This window comes from Plectropomus leopardus, chromosome 19 (assembly GCF_008729295.1).
Source record: "Plectropomus leopardus isolate mb chromosome 19, YSFRI_Pleo_2.0, whole genome shotgun sequence".
Classification (NCBI taxonomy): Eukaryota; Metazoa; Chordata; class Actinopteri; order Perciformes; family Serranidae; genus Plectropomus; species Plectropomus leopardus.
This window is the reverse complement of record NC_056481.1, coordinates 10,707,543-10,731,537: the sequence shown is the minus strand read 5'-3', so window position 1 is coordinate 10,731,537 and position 23,995 is coordinate 10,707,543. Positions and strand designations below refer to the sequence as shown.

The 23,995-nt window shown below is 39.7% G+C and overlaps 2 protein-coding genes across 9 annotated transcripts in view; both read right to left on the bottom strand.

Moving 5' to 3' along the window:
* The window catches only part of LOC121958798 (A disintegrin and metalloproteinase with thrombospondin motifs 14), a 63,643-nt gene extending 55,321 nt beyond the window's left edge, over window positions 1-8,322 (bottom strand). For 3 of the 4 annotated variants that reach the window (XM_042507926.1, XM_042507928.1, XM_042507929.1), the window contains exons 1-2: window positions 1,141-1,703; window positions 384-799 (exon numbers count right to left, since the gene is read on the bottom strand). In XM_042507926.1, coding sequence (XP_042363860.1) covers window positions 384-799; window positions 1,141-1,219 — 495 coding nt within the window. In that variant the 5' untranslated portion in view covers window positions 1,220-1,703. Of the gene's footprint in view, window positions 1-383; window positions 800-1,140; window positions 1,704-3,379; window positions 3,419-8,295 lie in introns of those variants that run through there. The other variant, XM_042507927.1, reaches the window with a different exon arrangement.
* Window positions 8,323-11,577: 3,255 nt separating this feature from the next.
* pald1a (phosphatase domain containing paladin 1a) overlaps window positions 11,578-23,995 on the bottom strand; it is an 84,022-nt gene continuing 71,604 nt past the window's right edge. For all 5 annotated transcript variants that reach the window (XM_042507525.1, XM_042507523.1, XM_042507526.1 and 2 more), the window contains one exon: window positions 11,578-14,257. In XM_042507525.1, coding sequence (XP_042363459.1) covers window positions 14,108-14,257 — 150 coding nt within the window. In that variant the 3' untranslated portion in view covers window positions 11,578-14,107. The remainder of the gene's footprint in view (window positions 14,258-23,995) is intronic.

Genomic DNA, 23,995 nt, shown 5'->3' with positions numbered 1-23,995 from the left:
TGGCAAAAATACTAGTGTTTGAAAGATACTGATTATACAGACAGACAGCATAGATATTATGGTGCAAAGTTGTGTGAGAAGTCTCACAGCAAAGAACCAAACTACACATTTAGAGCCACATCTCAAGCAGACGCGGGTTCTGAATGTTTGATGTTTTAAAGATACAGCAGATTTAAGATGAATTATTGCTTTGATGTCTTATGTAAGGATGTGATTCACGTGCAAGTTTAGGTCATAAAATATGTGCATTGGCCATTGTGAGGGATTTTGCCAACCCATAACACTCCACATTCTGTCTGACAGCATGCCAAAGATGTGAAAACATCTTTTTCCAGCTACATCTCTCTCCATCAGAATAGTATGTCAAATATGCAATGACTTACCAGTCCGTCACAGTTGCTGATAGCCACAGAGGCCTCCGGCATGTCGCTCACGTCTCCAGTGAAAACACAGTCCCCGTAGATATGCTCCTTGGCCTTTTCCACAAAGTCCTCCTGCCATTCCACAAAAGCCCCCGGGGCCACCAGCCTCCTGTTGGCCCTCAGGCGGAGGTGCAGTTCTTTCCCAAACACAGTGACGTTGAAAAACAAATGCTGCGCCGAGGCGGGGGTGACTGGGGGCATCTTGGGGGCACTGCGGGCCACCCTTCTTCTGCTGCCAAAGGCTGAGGCGGCATCAGCATCAGCAGCACCTTTACTTCCACTTCCAGCAGAGACCACGTGAGAAATGTACCGGCCGTGGGAGTCTGTGCTGAATGGCACGATAAGACCATATTCACTTAACTTTCCAGAGAGTTTTTCTGATGGGACAGATAGTGTCAAGTGAGAATCACATTCAAAAATAGCAAGTTCTTATGGAAAAAGACTATAAAGTAAAAACTGATGGTTAAAAAGACATTCTGTACTACAGGGGTCTTAACTAATTTAATACATATTATTAAAGAAAGCATAAAAAGGCAAATGTTTTGCTAGCAAAATCTTGTGGGCAAAAACAGAGATAGAGTGTGGCATATTATAAGGCTGTCAGACTTATTATGTGGACCTATCAACATAATAGACCATCATTATGTATCATTATTCCTCCACATTTATACTTCAGAGTGCATTTGTAGACAGTGCAAGATGTAAGAGGAGAACTCACCATGTGTTTCTGCAGCGAAAATATGATCCAAAAATACTTGACTGAGTGAAAAGCACATCAATAAATACATCCAATCCATAGCGAGGGCTTTAGTGTGAGAGCTGCCACTTCAGCGCTGAGTTTTCCTTTCTGTTGTAAACTTTGAGCAGAGTCCTTCCTCCTGAAAAAAAAGCAGAAATGCAGGAGAAAAGTCCTCAGAGTTGAGCTCCAGCGAAGCAGCCGGGCATTTCTGAGCGTCCCCCCTCTAGACGCCAAACTGACGGATATTCACAAGTCGTTTCCAATCTTTTGGCCTGTGCTGAACTGCATAGACCGAGACTGCCCCATCCATTTAGGGAGCTAAGGGGGGGATATCTGGGGTGCTGATGACGACAACTCCCCGGTAAAAACCGGGACGGTTTGAAGAGGTAGCCCAGTTTTTTTTCTCCTTCTTCGTCCCTTTCCTTCCTCTGATAACTTTTTTCAAAGGCAGGAGCGAGTTAACGCACGCCTACGCTGAGAAAAAAAGTCGGAAGAGTTCAGATAAAGTGTGCGGAGACAGAGTGTCCCGGTGGTGAAACATCTGCCGTCCAGTCGTGCACCATTACGCACCAATGGTTCGGCTGCGGGACTCTCAACTGCTCAACTTGAAGCCACTACCAGCCGACAGTGGGAGCGCCTTCTCCCCACTAGACAACCACATATTTAGCCAAGCGACTTTTTTCAACTAAAACTGGAGACGTTATATCATTATGTCCACTTCCACAGCTAATATTCAGTGTAAAAATACATTTTTCCCCTTCTAAAGAGGGTGAAATGTCTGCTGGGTGCATGGAAATAATGATAACTCATACTTGCACCACTTTGCAGACACATGTCAGTGATAAAAGGGCAGTAAATAAAAGATGGCACAGGCCAAAATTTTGCAATGTACGCGCTTGGAGAAAAGTGGGACTCATTTGGAGAGAAATCAATCAAATTAATATCTCTAATTAGTCAACAGGCAGGTATTTAAAAGATGTTATAGGTCAGAGAAATGCACACGTGACAACAACTAACATGCCAGAGTTAAAAAAAAAAAAAAAAAAAAAAAATAAAATTACAGGAAAAAAAAAAAAAATCAGAAGACACTTGACCATCCAGGATGATGGTAAAATATTAACGGTAAAGTTTATATTTTTTTCAAGTCTATCTTAAAAAAAATGCTAACATGCTTATATGGACATTGGGACAGTTTTTGGTGGCAGTAATTGTTCATTGTGTTGATTTTGTATATATACACATCGTTAATTTTTTTTTTTTTTTTTTAAATCAACCTAAATCAGCCCAACACATCTTTTAAAGTTACAGCCCGTTTTTGCACAGAGATCCCGCGAAACTCCCGCGATGCATTTTTATACAGAACAGTACAATGTAAGCAGCGTGTCATTTTAGAGGATGATGGCGTGCTGGAAGTAAAGGAGGCGTGACATGTACTGCTGTGTTCACACTATGAGTGACACGGGAGGGTGAGGCGTCAACCGATCATATATTTTAGCTGACGCCATGCTAGCTTTACACACACTGGGCGGCGAAATGTGGTGTTAAATGGGGCTCAGACATTAATCGAAAAGCATGTATATTTTTCATCCAAATACGAACTTTAGATAACATTTATTCAGGGTGCTTTGTGGCAAGTAGCAGAGATGCTGTAAACACATTAATGAGCGTCTGAGCAACGCCTCAACTGCAACTCTGTGATGACGTAACCGAGAAAGTTTTGGCGCTCTAAGCGTGAACACAGCATCACAATACAGCGTCTGCTCTACTGCAACACATAACAGTCCCGTCGGGCAGCATCTTTAAAACGTAACAAAGGTATCACAGTGTCCAATAATTATTTACCGTCCCTGCTGGTGGTTAATCTCGTCCTCTGCTCAGACAGAAAAACACTCCAGCACCTCAGTGTCTCCCCAGCTCGCGGACTGTTAACTGCTGCTAACTGTTTTTAAACGTCCCAGCAGCTGGTTGCACACATAACGCGTCATCGAGATGTCACAACTGTCCCATCATACCAGCTTGTCCCTTTTACACAGACATCAATTTGGCACATTTACTATCTCGACTGATAACTTGAGAGCGACGCGACTCTGTGCTCCCATTCTGCAACTGTACGTTTTAATACAAAACGGCGAGGCAGAATAACAGTGCGGCCTTCCCACCCTGAACAGGCAGTGTGAAAGGGCTTTTTAGTTTAAACTTTCCTCCTTGTGTCACTTACTGTACCGTCTGCTGCGGCCAAGCAAGGAAACTGTGTGTGCTGAAACATAAAGAGAAAATTTGACATTAGAAAGGCTGTAATCTCTTACACTTAAAATGTATTTGACACCTCTTCAGAGCCAGTATACACGAACTTATAGCATCACACTCTTACTCTGTACATACTCTTTTAAGATAGACATGGAAAAAAATGTGCACCCACTTATTAAGAGCTTAACAAAGTACATGTCAAGGTAAGACAAAGCGCCATAGCATCATCAAATCAGATTTAATGCAACTACTCATTTTCCAAGTCTGCTGCACACAAATCTAGTATCAACAAAGCACGCCACGCACGATCACATTTAATGACCTCATGCACTTGTATTCAAGTTTTCATAATCGGGACTAATCCTGCAGATGTCACTGTGAGCATATGTTCCATTTGCAGAAATGGATCAAATCCAACACCATCATTAGAGGCTTAGAAGGTGTGAAAACTCCACAGCAGATTTCATCAGTGGAATGACAGCCTGTTAAAACTCTGGATGACTGCTCAAGCAACCAGGACTTTTTTTTTTTTTCTGGCCCCGGCTCACCCTGCTGGAGTCCAGACTTTGTCAGACATGCCTACGCAGAGACTGAACCAACAACTCTGGAATCCAGAGGAAAAGAAGAAGGGGGTTTGGTTGAAAATGAGTTTTGACTTTCAGGTTTTTTGAGGAAAAAAGGTGTCTAGACTGGACTTTCTTTTCCCTCTAAAGTTCCTCGACTGTGTCTGGGCTCCGTTGGGGTGCACGACGTCCCCCGTGCAGCGCCTGCGCTCTCACTCTGCGGCTAATTACCCCCATGATGGTCAATGTAGAGCAGGTGTGGGGGTTTTTTTTACAAAAAAATTTAATACAGTCTTCCCCCCAGGGCGGCAATGAGAGAATTGGATGGTGATCCAGAGTTGTGCATTAATAAGCGATGGAAACTAACCACAGCATTAAGAGATGGAAACCATTAACTGCCTTGTAAGAAGTTTTATGCTCTTTTTCCATCCATACTGTTTGGAGTTTTTTGTTGCCTTTTTTTTTTTTTCGTTTGTGTCCAAATGCCAGGATGACATTCCACAATATAGCATAGTATTCAATTAGAAACCTTGTTTTTTCCCTTCTGAAATGAAAAGCTCCACTCACAGTCTGTGGTTTAGTCCACACACCAGAACAATTTTCTACTACAGCGCTCGCATTAGAACACTCTGTCCTTCACAGGAGGGTAAGAGCAAAACTTTAATACACTCTTTTCTCAAACTACTGCAAGATATTCACAGGACAAGATCAGTTCTCTCCATAAGTGGGATTTATTGAACTATAAACACTTTCTTTTTCCTCTCATGCTTCACAAAGACGTGCTTTAAACTCTAAATTTCAGCAGATGACACTTAAATGTGTCTGAATCACACAGACACTGTAATCTGCAAAACAGTAGTCCAGTCTTTGAGGGTGGAGCTGCAAAAACAAAAAACAAAAAAAAAAAGTCAAGCTTCTTCCACTGTGTTTTCAGCACTGGGAAGAAGTTACAGTACAGTTGTGTGGAGCTGCGGATGCCTCAGTGTGTGCTGTAATGTGGTCGAGCCATGCCAGCGTGCTGAGAAAATATGTGACTTTTCATCTCTCTAGATGCAGGAAGATGCAAAGCAGCTGCTAGTCTGCCCGGCAGCTTGAGGGGAAGAGAGGAGCGTCTGCGTGTGCCAAGTTACAAACCAGCGACTTGGAGAAGTTGTTATTGTGGTCCTCGGACCTGCGCGGACGGAGGGGTTTGGGACTCGATGAGTTTCACTTGACCGTGTTTAAGAAAATGTGATTAGTGTGTAATGAGTGTGGGAGACTTTTCTGCTGCAGCATATGTGTCACTGTATTTGTGTTAAAGGTTTTACCTCCATCACGTCCAGCAAAGACGTTCGTTTTACATCCTGTTTGTTTCTTTAAATTTCAAAACTAGTAATCAGTTAAAGGAACAGTGCAACATTTTGGGAAATACACTCATTTGCTGTCTAGTAGAGAGTTAGATGTAACGCTTTTCGAGCCTCACTTCCATATTAAACAACAAAATACCTAAATTTGTCTAATCTCCAGAACAGTAGTTCCCAGCTTGGGGGTCCCGACCCCCACTATGGGTCACCGTAGCTTCACTGGTGATCGCGAGGCCATCTTGATTTTAACCCTTTGAAAACTAGAGTGATGTAACTTTTCTTGCACTGCTTTAACGCACCGTTTTAGTGTTTAAGCCATTGAGTCCTGAGCACAATGGTGAGATTTCTTTACAAAACATAGGAAAAAAAGGCAATGAGCAACTTGAAAAGAAATGTTACACAAACTGCAAGAAATTGGTTGATTTAGGCAATTATTTTGAAAAAGCAAAGAGAAAATGTCTACAAGAAAAAGAAAAGCTAGGGAAATAACTGTATTTATAGCTAATTATCATAATGACATTTTTAAAATTATGTTGCAGAGCTATTATAATTTTTAAGTGCTTTTTAAAGGCAATTTCCTTTTTTCACCTATTATTTTCTCTCTCGCTTGTTTTAAACCAATTTTCGGGTAACTTGTTTGAACTCTTTACTAATTCCTTGCTAATTTTGGGTCTTTTTTTGTTTTGTTTTGTTGCTTATTGCTTTCTTTTATATTTTTGAAAGAAAGGAAGCCAATTTGTTCAGGTTTTATAGTTAAACAGTGTAAGTTTTTTTAAGAGTATACCGTATGTGTCTATATCTCAGCATTTTGTTCATTTCTTTTAAGTTTAAGAAATAAACTTTAGGCAATAATGTCAAACATTTTCATTTACATAACAGTGTGTTAAGTCACTATCTGTCCACAAATTAGTTAACACAAAGGTGACTGGCCCACTGATGCAAGTATTGCATTATTTATTAATATAAACAATAAATAAATAAGACTATTAAGCATATATGATTTATAAGATAAAAAATGCATAATAACAACAGAGAATTGTATTAAAAAAATCCTAAAAACATCAGAAAATGTATCATGAAAACTGGTGTGAAATTGCACTCATTGTGCTCGTTGGCAATTTTTTCAGTCGTTCTGTACTGTAATTGTCATGCTCTGATTATTAAATAAAATATCCAAAAACTGTCGCTTAGTTAGGGGTCGTCAGTTTACTCAATGATGGAAAAGAGGTCCCCTTAGAAAAAAGTTTGGGCACCAGTGCTCTGAACTGACACACAGAATCTGATCAGCAGCTCGAACAAAAAAACGACAGAATTTCTCCGTTCTTTACCAAACTGATGCAAACAAGTGCATTTTAAGATGCTATGGTTGAGGTTTAGGTTATGTAACCGAGTAACGTTTGGGGAAAGATCATGGTTTGGATTCAAATGAGTACTTTGTCAAGGTTAGCGGATCTTCATGGGTACAATAATAGACACTTTTAAGGAACAATTGTGGTTTGGGTTTGACATGGAACACCAACAGCTGTCTTCCGTGTTAAAGCCAGATGTTTTGTTGACCCGTTCATCCACCGCGACCTGTTTCCTCCCGCTCCCAATCTTTGTCCCACATTAATTACAGACCGTATAAAAGAAGTGGACATAGCCACCGTGACGTCATCCGTTGGTTTGTGGACTGCCTCGAGATTGGAATTTTGGCCTACGCCATCACGAATTTATGGAGCCAGAAGTGACAATGTGTCAACAAAAGGGTGGAATAAAGTAGCTACGCCCTAAAGCATCCCCTGCTTTGAAGTCTATTTTACTCTATATGGGAACATATTTTTCAAAAGAAACATCAAACTGTATTGAAAAAGAGTTTAAACTAATGTTTGAGCCCATAAAGTCAACAGGAAAATGTTTACTGGGGCACTAATCTGTGATAGCCCTGTGGTACTGTCATTACCTGGGCCTCACGATTGTCTGTTGAACTGCATTCCTGCTCCCTTGTTTCCTAGTTTTCCCAGATCCTGGCCGTAACCTTGACTGTGCCTGACCGTGGTGATGCTGCGACCCTGTCTTTGGTTGTGCTCGTGCTGTGGCTGTACTCATACTGTGCCCCCCGCTCGCCCTGATCGTGGTCTGGTCCTGGTTGCGCCGATGCTGTGATCACCTCCCTATCAACATGTGCATGAGACTCTTATCATCACCCTCAGCATCATCATAGAGTGCAATTAACAATTTCACACCTATTGTTATTGTAATATGACATGCATCTGTTTCTATTATTGCTGTGCCTCTCCTCCCTTCTCTCTTTCTCTTTCCTTTTTGCCATGATTGTATTTCATTTGTTATTTACAACATCTATTGCACGTCTGTCGTCCTGGAGGAGGGATCCCTGATCATCCTCTACCGCTCTTCCTGAGGTTTCTTCCTGTTTTCCCCCATTACAGGGGTTCTGTTTTTTGGGAGTTTTTCCTTAGATGATGTGAGGGTCTAAGGACAGAGAGATGTCCTACACTTTAAAACCCTCTGAGGAAAACCCTGTTTTGTGATAATGGGCTCTATAAATAAAATTGACTTAACTAAGTCCAGTAAGAAGTATGGTAATATTCTTCAATACTATTTCTACTGTTGTCCTTCTGTACTCCATAAACAACAAATATCTGTGAATACAACGCCGTATTAGTCATTAACCTACCTTAAAGCTTTTACGTTTTTTCTGCAACCTGAAACAAACATAAAAACGTTACCCTGCTAATCGCGTTAGCACGTCAATGAGTTTACAAAGTCACGTTAGCATCGTGCTAACTGCTAGCTCAAGCTGAATGCTAAACTGTAGCTGACATTTAATATTTACTTCTGCTCGAACATTTCTTTGAGTTGTGACCATGTGTTCATAAAAAACAAAAATGTGAAACTTAGTCTCCATTTTTATGTAACTGTGGGCTTCGGTAAATTGATTAAAATGGTAATAAAAGCTAAAATAAGTCGTGCATTGTTACCTTGTGGCTCCGTGTTGTAGATTCATGACGAGAGATTGTTGTTAAGGAAACAGCAAAACAGAAATTACACCGCAAGATCCATCATAACACAAGATAGCAGCTTTGTTTAGGTCAAAGGGCATTGAATGAGATTTTAGTGTCGCTCCACAGCAGTATCGCCACCATGTGGACAAAAATAAATAAAGCAATGTCTTATCTTCATCAACTGGATGATGTTTCCCTGATTCCCTTTGTTCAAGACAGGTGACAGCACAATAAACTTTTTTTTGTCTAACACATTATTGCAAATTTTCCCAAAATTTGGCACAAATAAACATTTTTTTTATTTGGGAATTGACACAAAAATGACTCTTGGAGTTATTGTAGGTGTGACATTGCTGACATAATCTGCAATAGCGCTTGAACACAATTACAGTTTCATTTAGATTAATATGAAGAGATAACCCTGCAAAATTTTATGGCTAAAGCAAGATTGGGATGCATGATTAACCCTTTGAAACCTAAGCAAATCGGCTTGATTTCTCTCAAAAACACTGTAAGAGGGCAATAAGCAACTTAAGAGGACCCAGAAATAAGCGAGAAATCACCTAAAAGTACAAGAAAAATATCTGAATATTAGCACAAAAACAAAAAACAGGAAAGTTAAAAAAAGACACAGGGAAATTATCATGCATACATAGGCCTACAAACAAATGATCAGATGTATCTCATACATTTATGCTCATACACACCACACATCATAGACTTACATGCACACATTTTAAATTATAAACAAAACAACGACAGAAGAGCCCCAAAAACTTCAGCTATCTTTTGTTTCATACAGTTTTGTGTGGTACAGTCTGATTGCTGTAGGTTGCTGCTTTCACCCTGTTCGTTCTGTTTGAGGTCTGAATGTCGTTCATTCAAACATTCGCACATTGTGTTGTCATCACCAGTGTGTTTCACATAGTTGAGACCAAGGGTCTTAGGTTAGTTGAATGCAAATTAAGACAGTTTTACAAAAATAAACACACTTATTTTAAGCCTAAAAGGTTAACTATCTGACCTACAGCCTAACTCAGAATTAAGAGCAATGTTTCCATGGTAACTACCGGTGACACCTGTTGACCAAATGACCTGGATCATAATTTTTGGTTTGCTAACAATATTATGGAGTGAACAGTTAGATGGGAGAGAGGATTTAGAGACTGCTTAAAAATATATAGCAATGAGGTGGTGGTAGCACACAGCTCTGCTACAAGTCATTACTGGGTTTTTATTCCTTCGGTGAAACATTTAAATTCACCTTTGGTGACATTTAAATTCACCTTATGTTTCACCGAAGTCCAACTTTTGGTTTGATCCAAGCGGTAGTCATAGTCTTATCTTTGTAAAACTGGCCTCAAGTCCTTTCCACTTGAGTTAAATATTAAAGTTCTTCCATTTCCTGCAAGTCTTTTTTCAGGATTCAAGCTGGTCAAAACATTTTTTGCTTTCAAGTCTCAAGTCAACTTTTCCATCCTTGTACAAATCCTAATATTGCCCGACAGGATTAGGTATTTTCTAGAATTAATGGTCTCCATGTGCCAGCATCATGTCGATTGTCTGTCACAATGAACATTTTGACACAAACAAACCCCATTAACATGCTTGAAAACATTTTAATCATAATGTCAATAAGGCAATTCTCCTTTCATTAAACTGTCAAGAGTTGATCTAATGTGGAACCAGCGCCTCTAAATCGAAAAACTTGATAAGATATATCCCAAAAGATTGATTTATGGGGAGAAAGAAAGAGCATTTAAGTGCGTCTCCCTCAATTCAATCAGTATTTTTTATCCTGCCAGTTGAGGCTTTTCATTATCTCGCTCAGTGGCGTGTGTAATACCCGCTCTATCAGGGATTGTGCATTATTGCTACGACTAAATGAAGGCCTAGACGTGTGTTGCCATTGCAGATTTAAGGACATCCCTTCAGAGATATTCACCGTCTTGCCATTATTGATCAAATCCCTAAGAGCGAACCTGAGTCTCTGAGGTGTTTGCAATGCTGCCCTCAACCCGCACGACAACAATCAAAGAGGCGGTGCACCCCTCGCACCAGCGTCACCATGCCTCCTCTGCTGAGCAGCTCTCTCATCTGCAGAGGGGAAGCTTTTCACATGAAGTTCATTACATCCCCTCTCGCCGCTCGCCTCTCAATGCTGCTCTTTGTCTGCCATAATCTCAGGATCCTTCAGAATCGCTAGCTTGAGTTTCACATTGGGGAGTATCTCAATGAGTCTGGAAAGGATTTCAAAGGCGGGGGGCCGCTATATCATCCAAGCATGGTCCTCATGTCCTGAGCTTATCTTGACCCGGAGTCAAGTTGGCCACATGCTGCAACTGAATAGCCCCTCTCCATATCCGAATGTTGTTTTAACCAATTTGTCTCTGTTAGTGAAGTTAAAAGAAACAGACACTGTGCTGTATAAAAGTTCGCTATTTATCTAATATATCTCCGCCAGACCCCTAACAAAGACGGATAAAGTAGCTCATAAACTGAGATGATGTGGAAAGGAAACAAGTGTAACAAACTATAAAAGGAGCATTTCAATCTGGACCACTTGGTTTCCATTTACAATAATCCAGGATAGGCCGTGGTGTGATAAAATCCTAACAACTTCCGCACTCCAAAAGATAAGCCTGCTATGCACTTACAAGACGGGAAGTGATCTGGGATATCAGCCTTTCAAAGCAGGCCAGCAAAGCCAAGTGAGCTTCACTGATGTGCCGGCCGGTGGCTTTTAATCCCCACACAGCCCTCCTTTCTTGTGAGGGTGACCATATTTTTTTTTTTTTTTAATTAAGACCTTACCTGTCCACATCAAAAGGCAACTCAGATTAGTCTTTTGATCTGCCTAAGCTCTTTATTACTGTATATGGAATATGTTAAGATTTCAGCCCAACAATGAATCATCTGTTTTGCGTAAATGTGCCTGATGCTCATAACCTGTTCTGCTCTCCGAGGTTGGCACTGACATTAGACAAAGAGGCCGTCCGGATATACGAGCGGGTTCTTAGCGGAGCGTATCTAGAGCAAGAGATGATGCCGAGATAAGGAGGAAAAAAGACAGGAAGCAGAGGACGGAAGAGACGATTATTTGGCTCCGCCGCTGAATCGGAAACTTCAATGAAATGAGACGTAGTACAGAGACAATCTTCCTGCATTTTTAAATCCAAAACCTCTCACACAGGTGCATCAGTTTTTTCTCTTCAGAAAAGCCAACAGCAAAATGATACCAAAAGCAGACAAAAGCTGTTGAATCTATTGTCATTATTTATTGTAGCCCTCCAAAAAGAAACTAAATGGCACACGCAGTGACTAAAAGCTAATGCATTTCCTCTATCAGCAGTGCCTGTTTGAAACAAACATTAAATTAAGAGCACAGCTAAGACATTATGGTGTTACAGCCCGAAGCTTTTTGCGTTATCATGTCACACTAAGATTTGTATTTGTATTTTCTTAAACATAAAAACAGCTATTTCATGTTCCATTTCATTAGTAATCTTTTTGCTCACTTAGTCTGAATCTATTATATACAGTGCAAATGTTTTGAACAAAAAAATAGTAATGAGAGGCATCTGGAGGAAGGATTTTTAATTTATTTACTGGCTTATCTTTCTGGTTTTTAAGGCAGGACTCATGTTTTTTTAAAGCACACTTTTGAGCTACAAGTTACAACTAATCACATATTAGCAAATTAAAGAATAACAAAATAATAAAAAAAAACAGCAAACTTTTATAGAAATACTGTACAGTAAAAGTTTTTCCGGAAATGTAGGCACACTAAACAATAATTGGCATGTGTTAAACTAAAACAATGACGCAGTGTTTGCCCTGACTGGCTTATAATGCAATTATCTATTGCTCTCAACAGTGAATCATTCATCTTGTGTCCCTTTCCAATGTTTACCATTTGTACATCAATTATTCAACCTGAGTTACACTGAACTAGTGAGAAAAACAGTTTTTCTCACATGCGTCCAGTGAATCCAAAAGAGGTGAAAATTCTCAATGAGTTTAGTCATAAGAGTCTGTGTTTAACAACAAAACTGTATCAAAACATCACTTTACAAACTCACGAATCTCCTGCAGTATAATCCAAGTCTCATTTATCCTGTCGTTTGCTTAAAACTTCCCAATGGACAGTCCTTTTCGACGGGGACTTTAACGAAAAATAAACTGCTCTCTTTAAAGCCCTGTCACTGATAAAACTTATAATTTTACCTCGCTGAACATGGGAGGTGCTAGTCTACTGGTGCCCCGAACAGTTTGTTTGTGTTTGTCACTTTGATGATTTAAAGGGTTAATTCAGATTAACCAAAGTCACACGATAACGCAAACAAACCACTAATGGAGGCAGTCGTAGACCAACAGCTCCTCAGCAAAGGTAAAATTACTGTTTTTGACAACGGAGTCTGGCTTTGAGGAGAGTATGATTACGTTCACTTTTAGTTCACTTCCCTGTTGGAAAGGTTTGTCTGTTTGGGAAGCACTGAGCACATGACTGGATAAATGACACTTGGATTAAACTGCATAAGTAGTGTGAGAGTTTGATGTTGAATTTTTGATGTAGTCTTGCTGCTGTTAAACCCTGACCCCTATGACTTTAATACATCAAGAATATTCTCAGTTTTTGGATTCATGGTTCACCATGGAGGCATGCAAGAAAAAAAGTCTTCAAGAATTTAATGTAACACAGGGCAAGTAAGTGATACACACATGATAATGTATTAATTAAATGGTATAGTTATAAAGGGATGCCATTCGCACTACTACTACCACAACACACAAATCTCCGGACGAACTATGGATGATTGAGTTGCATTGTGAATAATGTAGGCAAAAAAAACCAAAACTCTGGTTCTTTACATCACATTAAAGAAGTGATATTATGGACATGGGACTTAAAGAAAATATATTCAGAAAGTATATGATGGCAATTTTAGGGCAACATTTCTCCAATGTGTACAAACGCAAATACAGAGACACATTTACAGCTTTAAAGTAAAAACAAGCATAAAAGATCCTGACATGCTGTACTATTAGTACCTCTTTCATGGCACATATTAATAAATGTAAAAAAAGAAACAGATGGCCACATTACTGGTGTTAGCTAAAGAAATTCTGATTGACAGCATCTTGCGCAAAAATCCTCAAAACACCCACTCTGACTGGCTTTAAAAAACTACAAGACATGTTTAAATAACAACAGCTTTCATTAAGTACACAGGGAACCTTCTCGAAAACCTCACGTCGAACAAACGCACAGACACTGAAGGCAGCTGTGCTGAGAAGAAAAGGACAGGGCTTAAGAAAAATATCAGGTCCTGCAACAGCAAACAGTTGTGACATACATCCAAAATTATTGGCCGACCACACAGTGGAATTTGCTTCTCTCCTCCATAACAGCATTTAACTCGTCTTGTTCCAACAGAAGCTTTAAAAGGCCGTCTCATTTAAAAAAGTAAGAACTTTTCAAAAAGAAAACTTAATTTGGAAAAAAAGCAACATAAATATTAGTACATTACAATTCTATGTTCTACCATTCATAAAAAAGGGCAAAGGCACAAATATCAACTTCTACTATAGGAGCAATGTTTTTTCTAACACTGAAACACCTAAAAAAATGTTAGCATTGCTAGTGTGTTTGAAAAGCAGTAACACAAACAATAGATGAAGTGGAGCTATGCATAATACAGGGGTAAATATAGAGGGCATAATAATGTTAATGTCTTTTATTCTGAAAAACACAGTACTGTTTTGGTGCGTTCACAGTGATCCTCTCTCAGATGAACTCCCCTCGGAAAGGAAGTGACTGAATGTTTTGCTGTTGCCAGCGGCAGCGCAGCCGGGCCAGTGGCGTGTCCCTCGGGTTTTCGAACTCGGAGAAGCCCAGCTGGTTGAGGATGTCATAAACTCCGGCTCTGGCAGCCACCTAACACAGAAACACACCAAATGTTAATGGTCAGTCAACAGCCATGGATTTGGATTTTGGATTTTAATTGTCCGTCATGACCACACAAACACTTTGACTGAAGCTTTGTCAGACTCAAAGCGTTGTGTCTGACCCTTTTCTACATGTGCAGCTGTTACACTGGAACAAAAAGCATCTACTTAGGGTTTGGAAACAACAGGAAGTGGCAGAAGAAATATTTAGATTTTCACATCAGTGAAAATATCAACACCACAATGTAAAAATACTCTATTACAAGCAAATTTTACTGCAAGGAGCACTCCACTGGGTTTACGCATCAAGTTTCGTTCACTTGTTCCAAAGAGTACTCAGCCTGTGAAAATGTCTGAATAATGTCCTCTGTGACTTTGGAGCAATCTCTCCAAAAAAGTCTATAAAAATAACTCTGATGATGTCATCATCAGGGTTATCTCAGCTCAAGTTTGGAGAAACAGAAAGGTTGCATTACAAACTGGGGGTGTGGAGTGGATGAACATTTACCAGCTAAACAGCTTGGCTATTGAGTTGCATTATGGGAAATGTAGGATCCAGCATTTTGGGGGCTGGATCTATACTTGAGACTTCAAGTCAGTATATTTTGGACTCTGCTGCTTCAATTGTAGTCACTTTTCTTAATCTATCGCTTGTGATTCCTCAAACCTTTGTAATAAAATAATTTGCAGGAGTAGCCCTTTAAGCCCCTGGCAGCATCCATGTGGATATCCGCCCATGTGCTGTTGAAGAAGGAGGAATAAAATGAGGACAAAATAAAAAAGTACATCATGCCACAACAGAAGGCTTCTATAAATAATCTTCAATAGTTCATGTTTATTGTCAAAGTGCAAATAAGAACGCAGACGTCATGAAGAGTGCGCCAAAACATGTTGGCACATTTAAATAATCGTGAGCTAGTAACAGTGCCGCTGTGGTTCTGAGGCGTCCTTGAGCGTGACACTGAGCCAACCTGTTTTGGATGTTCAGCCCTGTTCTTTGTTTAGTAGTGGTGTGTTTTTGAATGTATGAATGGCTGAATGAAAGGTTATTTAAAAAACAGAGTCTATTTACCATTGAAGAATATTCATAAGAGCCTCTGCATTTACAATGATTATTTAAGATTTGTAGTAAAATAGAGTGGACTACGAGTACATACATATAAAACCAACCAACCTCAGTATTGTACTGAAGTGCAGCAATGGATCGGCAACAACAAACTGCATGAAACAGTGTATGTTTTCTCTCTGTTTGAGTCATCATTACTGACTGAATGAGGGCTGGGAGGAACATGATAACATGTCCCTCAAGAGTGAGTTCACTGTTCGTGTTAAGCAGCAGGTCACGCTGAGTCATGGTCTGCTACAGTTGTCAAACACTGTCGGTCTGATGGGAAGCACCACGGGCAACCAGAAACATCTGACCGTAAAGCGAATCAACACAAACAAACTCGGCAGACACCAACTTCCCCGCTGAAACTTTTAAGACTAAATACCCCATTAAAGGTGCCGCAGCTTGCCCAGTTTACCCTGCAGGAGAGGCTTTGAGAAACTGTGCTACTCAGAAACTACATTTGATAAAAGATGAGATACTGTGCTGTTAACAGATTGTATCATATTGATTTATTACCATCGATCTGTGTATTGATTTTCACATCACAACCCATTTGAAGGACTATAAAGGTCATTTTTAGGAGCATGCAGTAAAGTTATTCCTTGCTTTTATCTACGATTCAACTGAACCACCAGCTGTTAGCACACTTGTAGGACCCTAGGAAACATTAAGGGCATGACTCAGTGGCCTCAAATGCCAATTTAACCTCTCCCTCTTCGCCTCGGGCCAAGCGGTCAAGGAGAATTCCAGAGTGCAGAGGAATGTGCAAGAGGAGAGATGTTTAAACATCATTTGTGGATGCATACTTCTAAACTACACAAGACTGAAGACTGTGGTTATGTTCTCGAGGCTGTGAGGTAATCCTGTACGAAGCGCTTTTAAAAAACGCACTGTCAGGTTGACTGCTGAGGAGGACATACTGGAACAATGAACAGGAATAATAGTGTCAAGATATCCCTCTCACTAACAATGATTATAGCTTAGCCGTCCAGCTTTGTGCAGAAATAAACACAAGGCACCACAGAGTGTGGTCTAGATTACCTACTTGCTGACCATGCAAAATCAAATCTTACAATAGATACCTTGTAACACTAAAACTTTTGCCTTGTCGAGCTGGTTTGAAGTGTCTCTTAGTCCATTTGAGTGGTCTCACTATCAACACATTATCATGCAGCTTTATTATCCTGTCTTAATTTGGCTTTTGTAGCAAATACATGCACTCATTTACCATTCAACACATCCGTGTTTGTGTTGTGATGTGTTCCTGGAAGGCAGCCAGCGTGACTGCTGTATGAGCGTTTTGGTGGGAACAAATGAGTGGGTGCAGCTGAACATTAGTCAGCGGATGGGACTCCCAAGAGGACTTTGTGCTATTAACCAGGGTACTTAACCTGACTCATCTACTCCACAGCTGTGAGAACAGGGCATGAGAGAAAACTCTGAAACAGGAAAGAGAGGCTGTTGGAGAGGATCAAGAGTGACAACACACAATCTCTGTAGGTTGAGGTAGAGCTGAGGGTTTTGACCTTTTTTTCTTTTTTTTTCCCAAAATACTTTACCTTTTGTGGATCAAACACTGAAACCCCTCTGGAAAGTGACTCTTGTAGTACAGTTACAGTTGAATGGATTCCAATGCTGACACAGAGATTTTGGAAAAATACCACTCCTGCAGCCAATTCCATTTCCCCCTCAATTCATCTGCAGTATATGGTCATTTTTTTTTTTTAACAACATTAACTCGCCACCAGAGATAAGTACACCACTTCCATGACACACTAATGCCACGTCATAGGACAGAAGCTCGGCCAAGAGTAGTGATTTTACAACCTGTCTCATTCCGAAGTCGTCAAATACTGTCGCTTGGTCAGTGATTTCCATGTCAGGCACAGACAAAAAAAAGCATACTTTTGTGGTAGTATGATACAGCACCACACAGAGTAAGTTTCAAATGCAGCCAGGCAGCAACATAGTTTAAAGTGCTGAAAGGTCCTTATAGGGCAGGTGGGAAATGTTGTGGATGGGTCCAACAAACACCAGACTTTCACCCAGGAGTACCGTGTTCACTTCCTAGTATGAACGTCAAACCAAACCATTTTTTTTCTAAATCTAACCACATGCTTTTTGTTGCCTAAACCTTAAGCGTTTGTTGCACAAGGAAATGAACAAATTAAAAGTGTTTTACGGACATATTTTTGTCTTGAAAGACATTGTATGCATCTGAGACTCTTCCAATGCCAGCAGAGCTGTGTGCACAGCTTATCATGTGACTATGCCTTTTGTTTTCTGGTGTGTCGTGTTCAACATCACAGAGGGGCCAGAAAACAGGTCAGCAAAAAGTAGAAAGCAGTATGGAGGCCGGTGAAAATGTTACATTGGTTACACCATTGTTATATATTATTATTATTTTTATTTTTAAATTTAATGTTATTTTTAAATTTTGAAAAATGTTTGAGCGCTTCTTGGATGGAGACAGGCAGTAATTTTTGGCAGCCTGTCATTGTTTCACCTTTCCCCATAAATACAAAAGCCAGATAATAGCAGGTCTTTTCTTTTTTGTCCAGTGGAAAAGGGGCAAATAACAACACTAGCTGATGCTTGGCAGGTATAACTGTTACCCATTCTCACCAATTTAGTTTAAAGGTCTACTTCATTCCCCAAATGACCATTTGTATGTCAGCTACTCGTCAAGCATTTTTGCAGAAGTTTAATATTTAAAACATTTTTGCCTAAATAGACTCATGAACAGACAAGTAGTGCACCCATGCCTAAGTGTTTTAAATATTAAGGTTTTAGTGAAATCGCATGTGTTTGGGAGGCACTGAACATACAACTGGATAAATGAGACTTGGATAACACTGCACAAGTACTGTGAGAGTTTGTAAACAGATGTTTTGAGGGCGTTTTGCTGTCGTGGAAAACAGACGTCCACGATTTCAGCTCATTAAGAATGTTTGCCTCTCGTATCTCTGTGGACTTTGTAGGCGTGCGAGAAAATCATGAATTCAATGTAACAAGGGCTGAGAAATTGATATACAAATGACGATTTGGAGGGTGTAGAATTTCTTAAACACATTAGCATGCTATAATTTTCTAATTAACTCTACAAAGTACCAGTATCCTTTCAGCATTTTTTATGTTGCTCTTCTTTTATGCTGACCTGTTTGAAAATGTAATTTTAATTTACCTTCATTTTTTTACACATGGATGAATAAAATGAAAATTTTTGCAGCACTGCCAGCAATTGATCATGGCTCCCCAGGGTTCTGCTGTGGTGGAAACAACATCTAAAGACTTGAGATAAAAACAGCGAATCAATACATTTGCGGACAAATCACAGATCAGATCTTTGATGTCAAATTGCAGCAGGCCTTAGAGTAGATGCTATGTTTCGACAAACTTTCCCCGTGACATAAACAGAGCTGTGGGGGAGATGCCTTTAATGCTGCATTGAAGAGATCACAAACGCCAATACTCATTAGGCGGCTGGAGCTGCTGGGGAGGAGCAGCGCAACGAGGAGGCGCTGGTCTTTCCCACAGTCGGTTATCTCAAAGGCTGCACATACCGCTTCTGTGCAGGGGGACAGGGAGGCCTCTGTGCCACACATCAAAACAGCTGGAGTGACTGATAGGGTACCTCTCCTGCAGGCATCCCTGGTATGCACTGTACACAAGTCCTGCCATTGTGTAAAGGGCCACGTTTTGGATTAGCAAACATGGATTTCAATTCCAATAACTCCTCTGATGTTTCTGCTCTGATCTCAAAACATGGCCACGAGGCACCACGGGCTAATGACGCTAGTGACAATATTTGTCCAGTGTGCACACAATGAGGCAGTAGTCATTTACTTCACATGCATACTGCTGCATCGTTTTGATCCTGCAGTGAAACGACACACACTCATGCTTCTGTGTTCAAACAATCCGACTGAGCAGAAGCAACAACACCAAATAGGTCACAAGCTCCATATCAGCTGGCACAAGCTTCTGCCCTGCATGACTGGGAACACTGTGCTCCTGCTTTTAGTCGCTGTAAAGATCAAATTAGTCCATAAACACACACATGCATACACACAGCGCGGGATGCAGGACAGACTGTACCGCTCAGATCAGGCAGGTTGTGTAACCGTGGCTTCAAATGCACGATCCAGTGATGGCGATGACCCCCGACCGCTGCCTCTGGCAGTCAGTTTGTCATTAATGATCGTGCCACGGTCAGTGGTGATAGGCTAATGATTGTGCCTTCGGGTTGGCTGGGTCAGATTGGTTGGAGCGTTGCCAGATTCTGCTGCAACTGGGCCACTGAATGCATCACAATACTGATTTTTTTTTTTGAGAGATCACTGTATAATTTAATATGGTTCAGACAAAAATTGCCTTGGGATGAGTGTTTCACAGTGTGAATGTTTTTAATTTTTATCTAAGTGATGTCATGCCATGTTGCATGCTCTCGAGAATCATTATTTTTGTAAAAACATTCTGTGAGCCGACCTGATTAAAACTTGATTTTAACCCTTAGAAACCTGAGAAAATTGTCATGATTTCTTTAAAAAACATGGAAAAGAAGGCAATGAGCAGCTTAACAAGAACTGGCCCCAGAAATCATATAAAAAAAATAAGTAAAAAGTTACAAGTAAATTACCTGAAAATAGTCAAAAACTAAAATTAGAAAACTAAAAGAGACAAGAAAATTACCTTAAGAAAGTGAAACAGATAGAATCAAATCAAAAGCATTTTTCCCCCTGTAAAATAATTTTAAATATATAATCATCAGGATTATAAATAATGTAGTCTGGAGGATTTCCCTTTTTTCTGGATAAAATCTAATATCTCCCCACAGCTTCTTTTCAAGTCATTTTCTTGTTATCTTTCAATACATTTTTTTGGCAATTTTTCAGACATTTCTTGCCAAGTTGCTCATTGTGTTTTTCCCATGATTTCAAAAGAAGTCACACCAATTTTCACTGTTTTATGTGCAGGTGAAAGGTGTCTGATCGGAGCAAATTGATGTTGATCCAGGTTCTACAGGGTTATACGTTTTGTCAGTGGACTTGTAAACAACAGTTTTATTTTGAGAATAGTGTGAAAATGATTTGTGATAGTGAGGTGAAATAGTATAGAGCGTAGAAATGCTGTACTAAAGAATCCATTTAGACACAGAGCAAAAAGTGCATAAAACACATCAAAAATAATATTTGATTTTCTGTTTGTCTACATGTGTTCTGTTACAGCTGACATCTTTGTGGTTGATTCCTGAAGTCACACATGGGCACAAAAATCAATCGGAAAAAATGTCCATTTAAAATGACACTTGATTCTGACCCTAATTTCAAAGAGCAGGGTTGCCACAACAACGGTCTGACCTCACTCAATCGACCTGGTTCAAATCAGTTCCTACCTTTTGTGGTTACAGTGTAACGGAGGGACATTTTACCTAGGGCATGCAATTTATTTTAATGGTATGTTTCCCGCATCTTTTGTGCTCAACTGCAATTCCGAGCGATTCTGTCCAACACCGACCAATGCTGTGACAGGTTGAGAAAGTTTCTCTCTGCTCAGTCGAGACAAACCGCTGCTGTTGAAAATGCATATGAATCCAAAATCAGAATAAAACACACAGGAGAATAAGAGGAATTTACACTTAATTAATCTTACATTCAGTCAATGAAGCGAGTCACTTCATAATGTCTCCATAAGCTCGCCCTAAAAAAACAGTTTTCTGTTTCTTTAACAATGTTCTATGAGGAAAAGTCTTTTTGAGCCCAATGATATCACGCTATGGACTCATAAGCTGCCATCAGGGGCCCTCAGCTTTAAAACAACCTGCCTGAGGAGATAAAGCTGGAAGAATCAGTGAATTCTTTTAAATCACCTCTTAAAACCCAATTTTATAGACATGCTTTCATGTGATGTCATCCTTCTATTTTGTCTTTTTATTTGTTTTACCTTTTTAGCTCGTGTTTTATCTGATTTATTTACTTTTATATGTGGTTTTACTCCTTTAATGTTTTTGTTGTTTTTGGTCTTTTTTGTATTATTTTATATTGACATTACACCTCCTGCATCTTACATTATTTGTCCTCTGGTTTTTAATTTTATCTTAATTCTACACTTGCCTCTTCTTGCTTGTGTTCAATAGGACAGTTTGGTTTTCCGTTGTTGTATTGCCATCTCTGTATCCCATTTCTGCTTTGATTTGTATGTCAAAGCACTTTGTAAACTCTGTTTTTAAAGGTGCCCTATGAATAAAGTTATAACTATTCTTCTTCTTCTTATTATAATTATTATTAGTAGTAATAGTAGCAGTAATATAAGCAGTAATTCCACAGTTTGGCCAGTATGTCACATTAGCACCAAAGCCTGGCATTGTTCCTGGTGAAATGCAGGGGACAGATAATCTGTGGTAAAAATCATGTTCCTCTGTCTCCTTCTAGTGCTCCTTATGGCATTTGCAAGACCACACTTGAACGAAAACAACCATTCAGCAACAACAATGTAGATGGCAATGACAAGCTTGAAAGAGTTCAACCCAGCCATAGATGAAACGAAAAGATCGTAGTCGCTTTTCTGAGATGGAGAGAGCTACAGGACCTGAACGCATTCAAACTGGAGCCACATGCTGAAGTGATGCAGTTGACTGAGTGAAGGGGGGCTGTGTATCCTGTGCAGGAGCAGTGACTGACACTGCGTTGGAGACTTCAACAGGGTCTGATTGGTTGTTTTTGTTCAGGCACAGTGGGTGTCTTTAGGAACACTAGGAGAGTCAGAGCAATCTGATTTTTTCCCAATTTATCTGTCTCATGTACTACTGTCAGGGTGTAGTGACAGTTTCAGAAAATATGACAAAAAAGCTTTCTTACTTAAGCATGCAAATTCAAAAATCCCCCCATATTTATCAGTTATCTTGTTAAATTCAATGTAATGTCCATTACTACAGTAATAATTCCATCAGTACAGCAAGAGTCATATCAGACAGTCACTTTGCCTTTTTTCCCAAAATGTTGTCAAGCTACGAAGATTGAAGCTTGCAGAAAATCCATTTGAAAAGTCCTGCAAAAGTTAGTTTAGTGTAATGCTCAAGTGACAACGTCCAGGCCTGAAATAGCTCTTGAATTCACTCCACTAAGGAAAACAGCTCTTTTGATTTATTGAAGTGCCATCAGAATGATGCTCTCTGTGCAGCTGATGGGTGGCTCTGATATATCGCCCTGGTTACCAATTTCCCTTTAGACCTTCGTAGTGGCCAGTGAGATACGAGCAGACTGCAACAAATCTGAAGGATATCTTTGTCTAAGATATGGCCCCAGGTGTTCGAGAAAATGGAGGAGAAAGTTGAAATCCCACCTGTTTGGCAAACCATTATGAAGATTATTTAAGCCGCCAATTAAACAGAATTGCCTAATATGATATATTTGCAATTAAAAAAAGATTGATGTTGTGGTCAATCAGGCTAAAAAATGCATTGTATAATCTGCTATTAAAATGAACAGCAGCCTTTTAAGCAACTGCATAAACAACAGAAGTGCATGGAGCACAGCCATACTTGCTTCAAGTTGCTTGTACAAAAGAAAAACCTTTTTGGTAAGACAAAGCAGCATTACTGCATTACTGACAAGGCAGCAGTATGAGTTGCTTAAAAATGCACTGTGACTTTACAAACTGTACAGTCACAGTCACAAAAGCTTGTTATAAATGTCTGAGTCATGATTTAAAAGGCAGAGCAATGACAAAAAGGACAATTTAGCCCTTTAGGGATAACTAAACTCAACTTCCTACCGATTAAATAACACCCAAAGACTACAGCTCGTATGCTCTGCGCCTGCATGAGAGGAAATAACTCTTCACACCAGCAGACAGTGTTACTGTTTTTTTTTTTTCATTCAAAAAGGGAAACTGAAAGACTGACACGACAGAGTCAGATAGCACATTAACAACACAGCTGGATGTTAAAAAAACAAATTATATTTACTGTGTGCTGGCAAACAATTACACGGTCAGTTTCTAAACATTTCTGCTAAAGCGCTCAATGGCTTAAATATAATCTTATCTAATATAACAAATTAGTTTCAATCCCACGTCTCTTGACTTTGCTTGTTTGTTTTCTTTTCCACGTCTATTTCACTTCTCGTGCACTGAGCTGAAGTGCCAATCAGAGTGATTTCTCTCACAAAGAGTGACAAGCCACCAACAAGGGCTGCCGCATGCCAACAGTGCAGGATACACTGAAAAAACTGGGGCAAAAGACGCTCACTGAGAGCCAAATATTTCCCTCGGGAGTTGGTGAAGACCAAAAACAGAGCCAAAAGCCAGTAGATATTGGAGTTGCGTTCATTAAGTTGTCACAAATAACATAATGTTGTTATGTCACCGCTGGATGTGTAAATAAATGTTTGCTAACAAATTCACCATATCAGCTTAAAATAATGGATATGACATTGATGCGTTGATAACTTTTTTCTACTGTTCTCAAATAACTGAAAAAAAACCCATCAATTTTTGCATGTTAAAAAAATATGAAGGACTTTTTTAAACTTTGGATAGTAGTTTCCACCACCAAGAAAAAACGTTTTTGCAAATACAAAGGCGGCTTTAGACAGAAGAAAAGACTGAAAGAAAAAA